At 35.1% G+C, this 13,359-nt stretch overlaps 1 protein-coding gene across 1 annotated transcript in view; it reads left to right on the top strand.

Moving 5' to 3' along the window:
- Positions 1-10,018, top strand: part of LOC106876713 (uncharacterized) — a 12,454-nt gene extending 2,436 nt beyond the window's left edge. Inside the window, exon 2 of the mRNA XM_014925383.3 lies at positions 1-10,018. This exon is cut by the window's left edge and continues 38 nt beyond it. Coding sequence (XP_014780869.1) covers positions 63-1,340 — 1,278 coding nt within the window. The 5' untranslated portion in view covers positions 1-62 and the 3' untranslated portion in view covers positions 1,341-10,018.
- The last annotated feature ends 3,341 nt before the right edge of the window (positions 10,019-13,359 follow it).

Genomic DNA, 13,359 nt, shown 5'->3' with positions numbered 1-13,359 from the left:
TGTGTGAAAGCCAAATCTTCAAGTGAAAGGACAATTGATTGAAGAAGTTTCTTAAAGAAATCATGAAGACGAATATCAACATTGATGTTTTCCAGTGTGGAATATGCCAAAAATACTTTTCCGACAGCAATAGTTTAAAGGTTCACATGGAAGTGCACCCGGTCAAGAAACTGTACTTTTGTGATGTATGTGGCATATCCTGTGTTGAAGAATATCTCTTGAATAATCACATGAAAATTCACACAGGAGAAAGACCGTATATTTGTGATATATGTGGTAAAGATTTTGTGAAAAAATCTCAATTGAAGAAACATTCAGAAATACACAGCAGTGACAGCCTCTTTCACTGTGATATTTGTGGCAAGAATTTTGTCCATGCATCTTCTTTAAAGAAGCACATACGAGTGCACACTGGAGAGAAACCGTTCCAGTGTAATGAGTGTGGGAAAGAATTTGTGCAGAATTGTCATTTGAAACAGCACCAGAGACTGCATACTGGTGAGAAACCATTTCATTGTGAATTTTGTGGCAAAGACTTTGTACGAGGTTCTGATTTTAAGATCCATACTCGAAGACACACTGGAGAAAAACCATTCATTTGTAATATATGTGGGAAAGATTTTGTTGATGGATCTTCATTGAGAAGTCACATACGAATACACACCGGGGAGAGACCATATCATTGTGAGATATGTGGTAAGGATTTTGTAATTTCCTCTTCATTAAAGAAACATATAAAAACTCATACTGGAGAGAAATTTCACTATTGTAAAATATGCAGAAAGAAATTCGTTCAAGCATATTCTTTGAAAATCCACATGAAAATCCACACTGGAGAAAGTGCATTTAAATGTGAAGTGTGTGGGAATGATTTTCAGGAAAGTTATGATTTGAAAATGCATATGAAAATTCACACTGGTGAGAAAACTTTCCACTGCGATACTTGTGGTAAGGACTTCTTGCACGAGTTCTCATATAAGAGCCACATGAAAAAACACGAAGGAGAAAAACCAGTTGAATGTGAGATGCGTGAAAGTGATTTTTACCAAATGTCCAGCTTAGGGAATCATATGAGTAAATATACGAAGACTAAGATTTTCCATTGTGAAATATGTAGGGACGATTTTATGGAAGAATCTAGCTTGGCAAAGCACATAAAGATCCATACAGATGAAAAGCCATTTCAATGTAATTTATGTGGAAATGACTGTGTTGAAGCATCTATTTTGAAAATTCATATCCAAGGCCACTTGGAAGATAAACCTCTAATTTGTAAAACATGTGGAGATGAGTTCCTCTTTGAATGTGACTTAGAAAAACATGTTGAAATGCATGTATGAGCCTCAAAAGTTTCATTCTGGAGTGTTATGTAAAGTTATCTTTCAGAACCAGTCTTTCTTTATGTTAAAATCTTTGGAACCTTTGGAGACTCAACACCACCAGACACTGGACCAGCAAGAAACACTTTCAGTGCACTTAACCAACATAACTAAGTGATGTTGGTTTCGGAGATGACAAAAAGCAAAATGTTGAGAGATATTTATTGTTGGTATCGAGAACATGTTGGGGATCAAATTCCCTCTTTTATTAATTTCATATAGCATGTCACTTTATCAGAGTTGCTTCATTCTGGGCATTATTGTCATGGGAAAATTAAACAGAAATGTAGGTTGTGATGATGATCATGATGATAAATAGGAAGGTGTTAAAGGGTTGATAATTGTCATTATTCGGTCCCAGGATGAACCTGATTAAGCAGATTTATGAGACATTCAAGTTGTTACCTTCCTGTCTTTTTTTCTAGGCACAGTACACTTAGTCACACATTATCTAATGTGCCCTTCTATTTTAAGATTGTAAGGCATGATTTAAGAAAGATATGGTTGCTAATGTTGGCAAGTCAAATTACTGCATAGATTTTCCCTTGTTTTTAGAAAACATATATCTCAATGTGCGCACACACACAAACATCATCAGCATCATCATGATGTTAGTGTGCGTGTATATTTTTATATATACATATATACATAAATATATACACACACACACATGCAGACACGCACACACACACACATATATATATATATATATATATATATATATATATCTTAATATATAAATCTGAAATTGTGTGTTTGTGTGAAGCCTTTTTGAATGTTTATAGAAATCCACATTTTCCACTTTTTCGTAAAACTTTTTACATCAATGGAATTTTCTCGATCTGAACTTTCCAGTGCAGTAATTAGATTTTTTAAATTCCGTTTACTTTCTGTGATTTAAGGGACATTTGGCTGTTGTTTCTAGCAACTTTTATATTTCATCCCTGCTACTTGGAACGCCATTCTTACACACGCGCTCAACATAAAAATATAGAGAGTAAAAGTAAAAGAGGGAGAGGGAGAGAGAGAGAAAGTGATACATACAACGTCATAGATTAAACTTCATCTCAGTATTCTTTACCTATTTTTCATAACATAGATACGTAAAAACACACACAACCACACATACATGACCTGTGACAACAACATACACATTGCTCTCAATCTCTATTCATTTCTCCCCCTCTTCCTCTCTCGCTCTCTCAAACGTATACACGTGCAAGTAAACACAATCATTCACATCGTGGTATATTTACAAAACATTGATGGCATAACTACAGAGTTGTACCCCCAACTTTGGAAGTTCATAACTTTCATAAAAATGAATATTTTTTTATGAAATTTTCTATGCATATATTATTTATTATGTAGATTCCAAATATACAAAAGTGTTTTGGAAGTGGGTGGGGTACAATATTCGGAAATTCCACTTAAATTCCTCTTAACTTCCAGGAAAATGAATATTTTTTCATGAAATTTTGTACAAATGTACCTTGATGTATGTACATTTCAAGCATGTAGGAATTTTGAAGTAAACAACTGCAGGTTATTTTTGAGAAGTGTTCCCCACTCGGTGGTGTTTCGGAGCAAGTCGTCCATATTTGTTTCATTTTTCTCTATTATGTGCTTATGTGCATCCTTAGATTTCTAATGAAGTAATAGGCAGTAAAGAGAAGCAGTCATAAGAAAACTTTTAACTACCCCTATTCCTTTCTCTCCCCCTCTCTACCTCTTCCTCTCTCGCTCTCTCAAAAGCATACACGTGCAAGTACACAATCATTCAGTAAAATATAACTCATGTTCATCAATGTTTTGTAAATTTACCAAGATTTTCACTAGGGTTTTAGGGTCAGGGTTAGGGTTTAGGATTAATGTTACGGTTACGGTTTTTAGGGTCAGGGTTAGGGTTAGGGTTAGTGTTAGGATTAGGGTTGGGTAATCGTGCGGGTGTTAATCTGAAAAATTACAGATATGTGAAAAGTACCGACACTGCCATCTATTATAACTTTTGTTGTTCTGTTTAATATATACATAGATTATGCCTCCAAAGAAGAGAGTTTGCTGGGGAAAGATAGCAACAGACTGCAGTAATGCACCACATTCCAGAAGCTATTTTGAACATAATGCAAAATGGTGCATCAACATCTTCTGCCCAATCTGATAGAATTCTGGCAAAACTGTTTAGCAACAGATCGCCAGCAATTGCTTCATCACAAATTGCCATCCTAGCTCCTGTGAAAAGGGATTACCCTGCGATGTATAATCAGGGCAGCGCAAAAAGTTGTTTTGCACAAGCATTTGTATAGCCAATTACACGGATGAAATTTACGTATGCTTAATAATTTTACGCAAAACAGCCTTCAGACTTTCCCTATTAATTTCATCGTCTTTTGAATTATGAACATATTTACATCATAAGGGTTTTTTCGTTGTAAGGCTTTCTTTTTTAGTTGATTTTCAGCTAGCAAGACTTATCGTAGATGGCATAATAAGTCACACCCGGACAAGGTTGGGTTATACTGCTAGTATATATATATATATATATATATATATATATATATATATATATATATATACACACACATGCATGTATATGGTAATTGCCCCATTTTCACTGGTGATTGCTGCCCCCTTGTGCTTCCTTGTTTTCAAAGGCATTTCTGACCTCATGGATGGCTTCAGTCCTGCTGCAGATTTGCATTGTTTGAAGCTTAGGTGACAGAAACAAAAGTTGTAACACACCGTGTGCTTCCAACTGGTTAGGTCTGGTCTGCACATGTTACCACTCTTCAATTACGATAGGACTTTCAGTAGATGGAATAACATGAGGTCACCATAAAGATACATCTGTATGCCATTGGATTACAGCGATAAATGTTTATACAACATGAGTACCACTCATTGAGTCTCTGTGGTTAGTAACTGGTGACAAGCCAAAGTGAAATGACTAGTAATCACATGAAACTGCAAGTTTTACGTCTCTGTCTCACTCCTAGAAGGATGCTGTAGCAACAGCTAGGGGTCCCTCACTCCCAGTGGTTTTACTGTGCACTCTTACTCCAAACATAGCCACTTCTGTGTCTAGATAGATTGTCATCACAAATGCTAGTTACTGCATAGCTGGGATCCTGACAGTTGCTACACTCAGAGTCAGAGTGGACCCGGAAACATTTGTGGCTAACTCCCGAGTTAGAGCAACACTACTGGGTGCAATTTAAAAACATATCTTCAGGACATGTATTTATATATACATATATATATATATATATATATATATATATATATATACACATATATGTGTATAGAATGCTTGAAGTGGTATACAGATAATGTATATGAGAAAAAGGAGGCAGTCAGCATTTTGGATAATTCTGTATTAACACTTTCGTTCGTTAACCAAAATCTCCAAGACAAAAATTAATACCAAAATTATGTTTGGTTTTAATTTTTCTCAATATATATGCAAACATACATCCATGAAAGTATGGAAAATTGGATGTTAAAACAATGATGATGATGATAAAAAAACACTAAATGCAAGTGGTTTCTAAGTTGTTGAAGGAGTTAATGTTCTTTAGTCTTATTGAGAGCAAGGCAGCCTCTATAGTGCTGGTGCCATAAAAAAAAATTACATCCAGTACACTCTGTGAAGGGGTTGGTGTTAGGAATGGCATTGAAGCAAGAAATAGTTTTCCATCCTGTTGAAACATCCAACTCATGCTGGCATATAAAATGACAATCTTGATGATGACAAATATATATCTCTCTGTCTATCTATCTATCTATCTATCTATCTATCTATCTATCTATCTATCTATCTCTATCTATCTATCTATCCGTCTCTATCTATCTCTTTATTTCTCTATCTATCTATTTATCTGTCTGTCTAATTTCTGTCTATCTATCTATCTATCTGTCTCTATCTATCTTTCTATCTATCTATGTGTATATGTGTGCATGTGTGTATTAATTTTTGTGAGATGGTGGACTCACCTGTTATAAACAACAGGTGAGGGTTCCGTGATTTCTTGCTGAGCAACCTGCAGAGAGGATTTGTTTGTTGTGATCAAATGTTTATATACTGTACCTTAGCTCACTACTCTTATCAAATTGAAATTGCTTGTATCGGTGCATGATGTGCCATATTTGAGGTGTGGAAGTGATTTGTATGTAGGTATATATGTATATATATGAAAGAGCACATGAGAGGCATCACTTCTCTGTCACAATAAACAGCTTCACCTGCAGCAGATGTTATCGCTGCTGCAGATCAAGAGCAGGCCTTGTTGTTCACATGCAAGCCTGCCAGAAATTATTACTGAACGAGAACAGTCAATGTTGACAGCTGACGACAATATATGTTTGTATGTCTATCTTTATGTATGTATGTGTATATGTATGTATGTGTGTGTATATATATATATATGTGTGTGTATATGTATGCATGTATGTATGTGTATATGTATGCATGTATGTATGTGTATATGCGATTTAAGGACTGTTTCAAGTCCTCATTAAAGGCCTGTGATATACAGGAGACTGACTGGAAAGCAGTGCATGTCATCACCACAGATGGAGGAGACAGGTTAAAGAGGTGTAAACTCCTTCGAAAAAGCACTGCTTTCAAGTCGGTCTCCTGTATATCACAGGCCTTTAATGAGTGAAAGGCAGATTGTATGATGCTTGTGTGTAAACAGCTATGCTACATGGCCATGGAACATTGCCTGTGACTGCAGAGGACATGCGAAGGTTTGAAAGAATGAAGCTAGTATGCTTCACTGGATGTGCAATATGACAGAGTGTAAATGTCTTGAGAGAAAAATTGGATATAAGCAGCATCGGATATAGTGAGCAAGAGAGAAGACCTTGCTTGTATGTGCAAGTACAGATATGTGAAGAAGTGCCAGAGTCAAGAAGACACGGGATGAGGTGGTGAAGTCTGATCTGTGGATGTTGATTCTCACGGAGGCAATGACAAGTGACTGAGACCTTTGGTGATTTGGTGTGCTTAAGAAAACATGTCAAGTCAAGTGAGATTGTAGTTGTGGCCTGTGCTGGTTACACATGTGGAGTGGTTGGCATTAGGAAAGGCATCGAGCCATAGAAACTAATCTGACACAAACTGGAACCTGGTGCAGCTCTCTGGCTTATCATTTCCAGTCAAACTGTCTAACCTATGCCAGCATGGAAAACAGATGCTAAATGATGATGAAGCAGGTAGTTTAGTTGATTGTATCGCATAATCCTCATAATAGAATGATGATGGAGATCCATCACCTCCATATACATTCATATATATATATATGTGTGTGTGTGTATATATATACACACACACACACACACACACACACACACACACACACACATACGTGTACTAAAAAGCAGTGCATAGTACCAGAATTTTTGACTCTAGTCAAATATAACAGACTACTTGCAATTGTTAGAGTATCCATATTGCAATCTGTACTGGCATTGAGTCATATGTATTGCAATCATGGAGTGAAACCAGATAGTCATATTCAAAATATTATTTGGTTTGACCTTCCTGGCACATGCAAAGACATTCGAGCGAGATCGTTGCCAGTGCCACTCGACTGGCTCCTGTGCAGGTGGCATGTAAAATACACCATTTCGAGCGTGGCCTTTGCCAGTACCGCCTGACTGGCCTTCGTGCCGGTGGCACGTAAAAGCACCCACTACACTCTCTGAGTGGTTGGCATTAGGAAGGGCATCCAGCTGTAGAAACTGCCAAATCAGATTGGAGCCTGGTGTAGCCAAATGGTTCACCAGTCCTCAGTCAAATCGACCAACCCATGCTAGCATGGAAAGCGGACGTTAAACGATGATGATGATGATGTATATATGTATGTATGTATATCATTAGTAGTTCATGTATCCAATAAAGAAGCACACTCTAAAGCATTAGAGCCGTAATGTATTTTTTAGGAAGTTAATGTTATGGATAGTCGTAGAGTAACCATCGGTTTCCCTCCTATAAAGTGCTTAGCTGTATAGGTGACTTGTCAAATGCAAAATCTTGAATCAGACAAATCGCCAATACTGCTAAACATTATAGGTGTGAAATCAATGTTCACTCTATGACTGGCCTTAACTACTTTTAACTTCCTAAAATATATATATATATATATAATTGGATACTGGATTCTAGGTTTCTGGTCGTAACTTTTTATAGGATTGCAACTTTTTTCCTTGCAGTTGGTATTTTGTGCAAGTTCAATACTGCTGCAATACAAGTCCTTTCTATGAATGACTTTTCAAACTTTTTGCCTCATATACTCACTGCCTGTTAGAGAGCTTACTTGGCTTTTTATACTGGAATTTTATAATTGGTGGGTATCTCCTCTACAGCAAGACACCTAATCTTGTTCCTTCATTCTATTTTAACTTCTCATCACCTTGCATAAAGCCACCTCTCTCAACACTGTACCTTCTTTGTTGTCAGTCTTGTCTTGAGAGTTACTAGTGAGATTATCTCACTAGTGCTGGTGTCATGAAATAGCACCTAATATGCTCTGTAATGTCGTTGGCATTAGGAAGGGCATTCAGCTGTAGAAACCATACCAAAACAAGCATCTTTTGGCTTACTGGCTTCTGTCAAATTGTCCAGCCCATGCCAGCATGGAAAACAGTTGCTAAACAATGATGATGATGATGATGCCACCGCTACCCTCTGCTTTTTTCCAGATGCCTGTGTTGTATCTTTTGCTGTAGGGAGTTCGCTCTTAAAATTTTATACCAGTTTCTATATTTTGACTGTTACATAGAAGAATATTTTTGTGTGCGTACATTGGGTTTTTCAGTGTACAGTTTGGACAACCAGTCTATATGACTTAGAATAAGGATCTTCCGCATAATTAGTATGGTATTTTTATCTTCATGTCCTCCATGGTCATAGAATTTATCCTGTTAGTCATTTTCAAGTGGTGACCATTTTAGTAATACACTTACAAGTGATGTGTCATTATGAATTATATTATACAGATTCTGACTCTGGTATTGCAATACATCTTTATGCATTTATGCATCCAACCTAGAATGTGTTAAAGCTCTAACAACCAACTTTAGCATTCGGGTTACTTTTATCAGCACACTGGTGTATTGTATCTAAACTTTGTTACAAGTTATATACATAAATGCATATCTATATCTCTCTCTATATATATTCTGTGCTAAATGAAGAAACGGTGATGAGCGAAAATTCTGTAAATGGTAATGATTATAAGCCTTGAGCTTATAAGCGTTCACCATGTATTGGCTAGAGAAAATAGTCTAATATTGGGACATATAAGCCCTTGACAGAAGAAAGTACTAATACTGTACCAAACCCATTTATGCCCCAATATTAGGCTATTTTTTTTAGCCAATACATGGTGATCACTTATAAGCTTATAATTATTATCATTTACAGAATATATATATATATATATATATATATATGCATATGCATATGCATATAACAATTAAGAGGTAGAGCTCTTAAATTCCTTGCAAGAGGTCACAGTGTTAGAGAAAATGAATAAATTATTATTATATACACATCTGTGAGTAGACATTTGATATGAATATAAGGTGCAAATTAGGAATAATAGCTGGTGAATATATAAGTAAACAGGGTTGTAATTATCCATTTTCTAGAGGTAATTGAATAGGTAGTTGTATTTTAGGGTTATTATTATGAATGGAAAATAGTTCAATATTTTTAAAAATATTGTAAGGGGAATTTTGCAAGGGAAAATATATGCAGTAGTTTAAAATTAATGTGTAAATATGTAGATAAAAAAAAAAAAAAACGGATCCAAGGGAATTGGTGATGGATTGCATTTGTAAGAATTGTATTTATTGGTGTAAAGTTAGTATGGTGTGAGGAGATGCTTCATACATTTCAGGCAAAGTACTTTTTTCGAGATGGAGTAAAGTCTGGTGTGTTCTTTCTGACTTTGGCCTGTCCCTCATTCAGAACAGAAAAACACATGTACTATATGGTTCTCTTCTCTTTAGAAGGACTTTCTGTCTGAAATACTAGAAATTTTCCCTCCCAGTGATATACTAATGTAAGTAATTTTATTTTATAACAATGTATAAACCTATATATAAAACATAATATCATATATGATATATTATATATATATAACATAACATTAGAAATATATATATATATATATATATAACATGATGTATATATATGTATGTGTATGTGTATATATAACATAATATCATATATGGTATATATATACACACACACACATGTATATATAATGGATAAGGTTATTGAATTACTTAATTTTTTAAAAATCTTTTCTCAATCTGTGTTGAGATGTAATGTATATAAATATATATATAAGCATTAAAAAAACATTACATCAGTATACCGAAAATGAAAAAAAATAAACATTTCCAAATATTTGTATATGCTTGTTTATAGTGAATGTCCACTGAACTACCTTCAAAGTTTGAATATTGTTGCCATGAACTTTGCAGCAGTCACTTAATCTTCTTGACAAAAGTTTACAGCAAATTTAAGAAAATAATAATCTTGCATTAATAAGAACAATATTAACATTGTTGGTTTAAAATTAATGTTGGACAGAATTAGTAATAAAATAATGTTAAACTGAAAAGGCTTTTCATTTTATTTGACTTTGTTTTAAATATATTCTGTTCAAGCCTAATGTTTCAATACATTAGTTCTTGAGCAGTTCTTGTTATAATTAGGACTATATTATGTAAATAGGTCCTTCTTAATAATTTGAAGTTTTTGGTTCTGTTGGTTGCAGGTTAAATGATCCCATAGAGCTTCCTCGGTGGTGTGGGATAAGTATATTAATAAATCTGACAGTGAAAAGTATAGTATATTGATTCTCATTATTGTAAGAGCTAATCTGAAAAGTCTTTAGACTGGATGGTCACAAGAGCTGCTGTAAGCTGGTAAATATTCATTTCCACATTTCCATCAGAATCTGTTGAAGAACTGCAAGTGTTTGGTACCCTCAGTAAATGCACTACAGAAAAAAAAAAAGCTGAACGTGAACATGACCCAAACCAAACTAAAGTAAGTATACGGCAGTATCATGGATTAAAGGCTTTGTTACTCTCAGATGCTGCTATGAAGTTGGTGAAAACAATGGAATCACTGACAGGTTGACAAGAAACAATGGTTGGTGTATCAGCTGCACTGGAGTAGATTAAAGTGTGAGCTATCAACTGAAACTATGGAAACGTTTGGATGACTTTCATAACTAAGATTTGTTGTTTAGTATCAAACTTGTCCTGATAATGTGGATATGTGATCAAAAGCATTCGTGCTATAATCATCCTGTTTTGTTGTCAAAGTGTATACTGGAATATATCATCCAATGTATCATTTCTTTAATATGTCAAGGTATAATTAACATCATTTTCCAGCATACAAGTTGAATTTTTCAGACCAAAATTTACACCAAAAGAGGTCAACTTATACAGCAAGACGATTTTGGAGAGCTAAAAATTCCATGTGAAATACAGCAGGATTTGAAAAGATTGTGATGATATTTGAATGTTTATTCTATATGTTTTACACTACATACTACATTGAGTTGTATGCTGGAAAATATAGTTCTTGGCTGCTCTTTCTAACAGATCAAGAATCAGCAAAGAGACTTTCTTCACCATTGGTTTGTCATAGACCTGTTAACTGGGTGAAATTGTAGAACTTGTGGGATTGGTACTAGGCAAAGTGTCATGAAGTTATACAGGGCTGCATTTTGAAAAAGAAAATTTTTTCCTTTTCATGAAAGGCATCCATTTTCACCTAATTTTCGGTATTTATTTCAAATCTATTCTTAGAACTTACATATCATATCAATTGTTTACAGTAACATATTTTAAAATTTTAGCAATAAAGTGCATATGACATTCATACATTAGTCAAAGAGAAGTTCCAATAATATGGTATTCCTGTTTTATAGGAAGAGCTAACACTTTTCGCTTATATTTACTACATTAAGTTTATATTTATGAAAATCAGATACGTTTTGGGAAAAAATAATTGGTTTCAAAATTTTGGCACAAGGCCAGCAATTTTATGAGATGGGGTAAGTCATTTTATTGACCCCTAAAGGATGAAAGGCAAAACTGACCTTAGCAGAAATTGATCTTGGAACACAAAAATGGACAAAATGCCACAAAGCATTTTGTCTGGTGTGCTACTGATTCTGCCAGCTAACTGCCTTCATTTTGTAAAAAGCATTATTAAAAGGGTGGAATATTTTGTTACGAACATGTAATCATTCTTACATTAACCATCTAAAATGAGTAAAATACATCACATGTCTCTTAAGTTACTTATGTAAAAATAAATAGCATGACATTTAGAGAAGAAATGCATTATCCAACCTACAAAGTCTGTCTTGAACCTTTAAAAATGCTGAGTATGTGTAAAAACAAGATTGGTTTAGACTGCACACTGTTTAAGAGAACAGCTTTCTCTTTTTTGGCAGTTAAGCATGATCAGCACATATGCTCTACACTGAGCATTTCCATTACTCAACAAAACACTTTAACCCTTTAGCTTTCAGATTACTCTGTCAAATGTAATGCTTATTTTTTCACTTTGTTTTGAATTAATCATGCATTATCTAGTAGCTGCAAGATTTTGATGATGTGATTGCTTACTTTTAAAATGATGTAGGGGAGGTGTGAGGGGTTGGATTTGACAAGTTTAACATAAAACAGCTTTTTTTGAGCCAGATATGACTGGCATATATGCTAAATGGCTAAACTAGCCTTTATACTGTCAAAGAAGTCACTGTTTGTCTGAATCATACCGACATGTCTATGCATTTAATCCTTTTGATACCAACCTGGCTGAAACTGGCTCTGGCACTGAGTACAAATGTTTTGTTTTCATAAGTTTTGAATTAAAATCTTCCACCAAATCTTAGTCACAGTTTGTTCCTAATGCTAGCTTAATGATAACTAAGTTATTTTACTAAATTCTTTGTTAGATTTAAATTAATTGAAAGAAACACAGAGCAACTCAAAATAAATACAGTAACGAAAGGGTTAAGAAGCCATTAGCATCATGATAGTAAACAATGTTATTTCCTACACTGAAGAACAGCAACAGATCATTTTTCTTTCGCTGAACAAAAATTCAATGTTGTTCTTAGGACCAGCTCCAAAGTTTCTGCCGAGATCACTAAAAGATCTAAATTGAACATTGTCTTTTAATTCAGACTGATTAGAGGATTTAGGTACCCTGGTATTTATTGTTGGCCCTCCATTGCTTACGATGTCGAGGGTTCCAGTTGATCCAATCAACAAAACAGCCTGCTTGTGAAATTAACGTGCAAGTGGCTGAGCACTCCACAGACACGTGTACCCTTAACGTAGTTCTCAGGGAGATTCAGCGTGACACAGTGCAACAAGGCTGGCCCTTTGAATTACAGGCACAACAGAAACAGGAAGTAAGAGTGAGAGAAAGTTGTGGTGAAAGAGTACAGCAGGGTTCGCCACCATCCCCTGCCGGAGCCTCGTGGAGTTTTTAGGTGTTTTCGCTCAATAAACACTCACAACGCCCGGTCTGGGAATCGAAACCGCGATCCTATGACCGTGAGTCCGCTGCCCTAACCACTGGGCCATTGCGCCTCCACTTCCCTGGTATTAGCAGATTGCATATAAGCTTCATCCGCAGTACTTCCCATCAAGCATGCAGGACTTAAGTTCATTAATAACAACCAAGTTACTAAGTACAAGAATAAGAATTTTGATACAATGTAATACTAATCTTATGGATGAAAGCAGGTTTACGTAATCTTTTAGATTTGGTCTTGAAGTTATGTTCAGAAATCACCACACAGAAACAACAATTTTCCAGATAATTTGTCTGCTCTTTGCAGACCATTGACACACCAAAGTTCATTCACTATGTTAATATTTGAACAGGTGATTTAAATTTACAGCGCATGATCAGGAGATAGAG

The sequence above is a fragment of the Octopus bimaculoides genome, chromosome 3, assembly GCF_046866305.1.
Source record: "Octopus bimaculoides isolate indiv1 chromosome 3, ASM4686630v1, whole genome shotgun sequence".
Classification (NCBI taxonomy): domain Eukaryota; kingdom Metazoa; phylum Mollusca; class Cephalopoda; order Octopoda; family Octopodidae; genus Octopus; species Octopus bimaculoides.
This window is presented reverse-complemented; position numbering and strand designations above follow the sequence as displayed.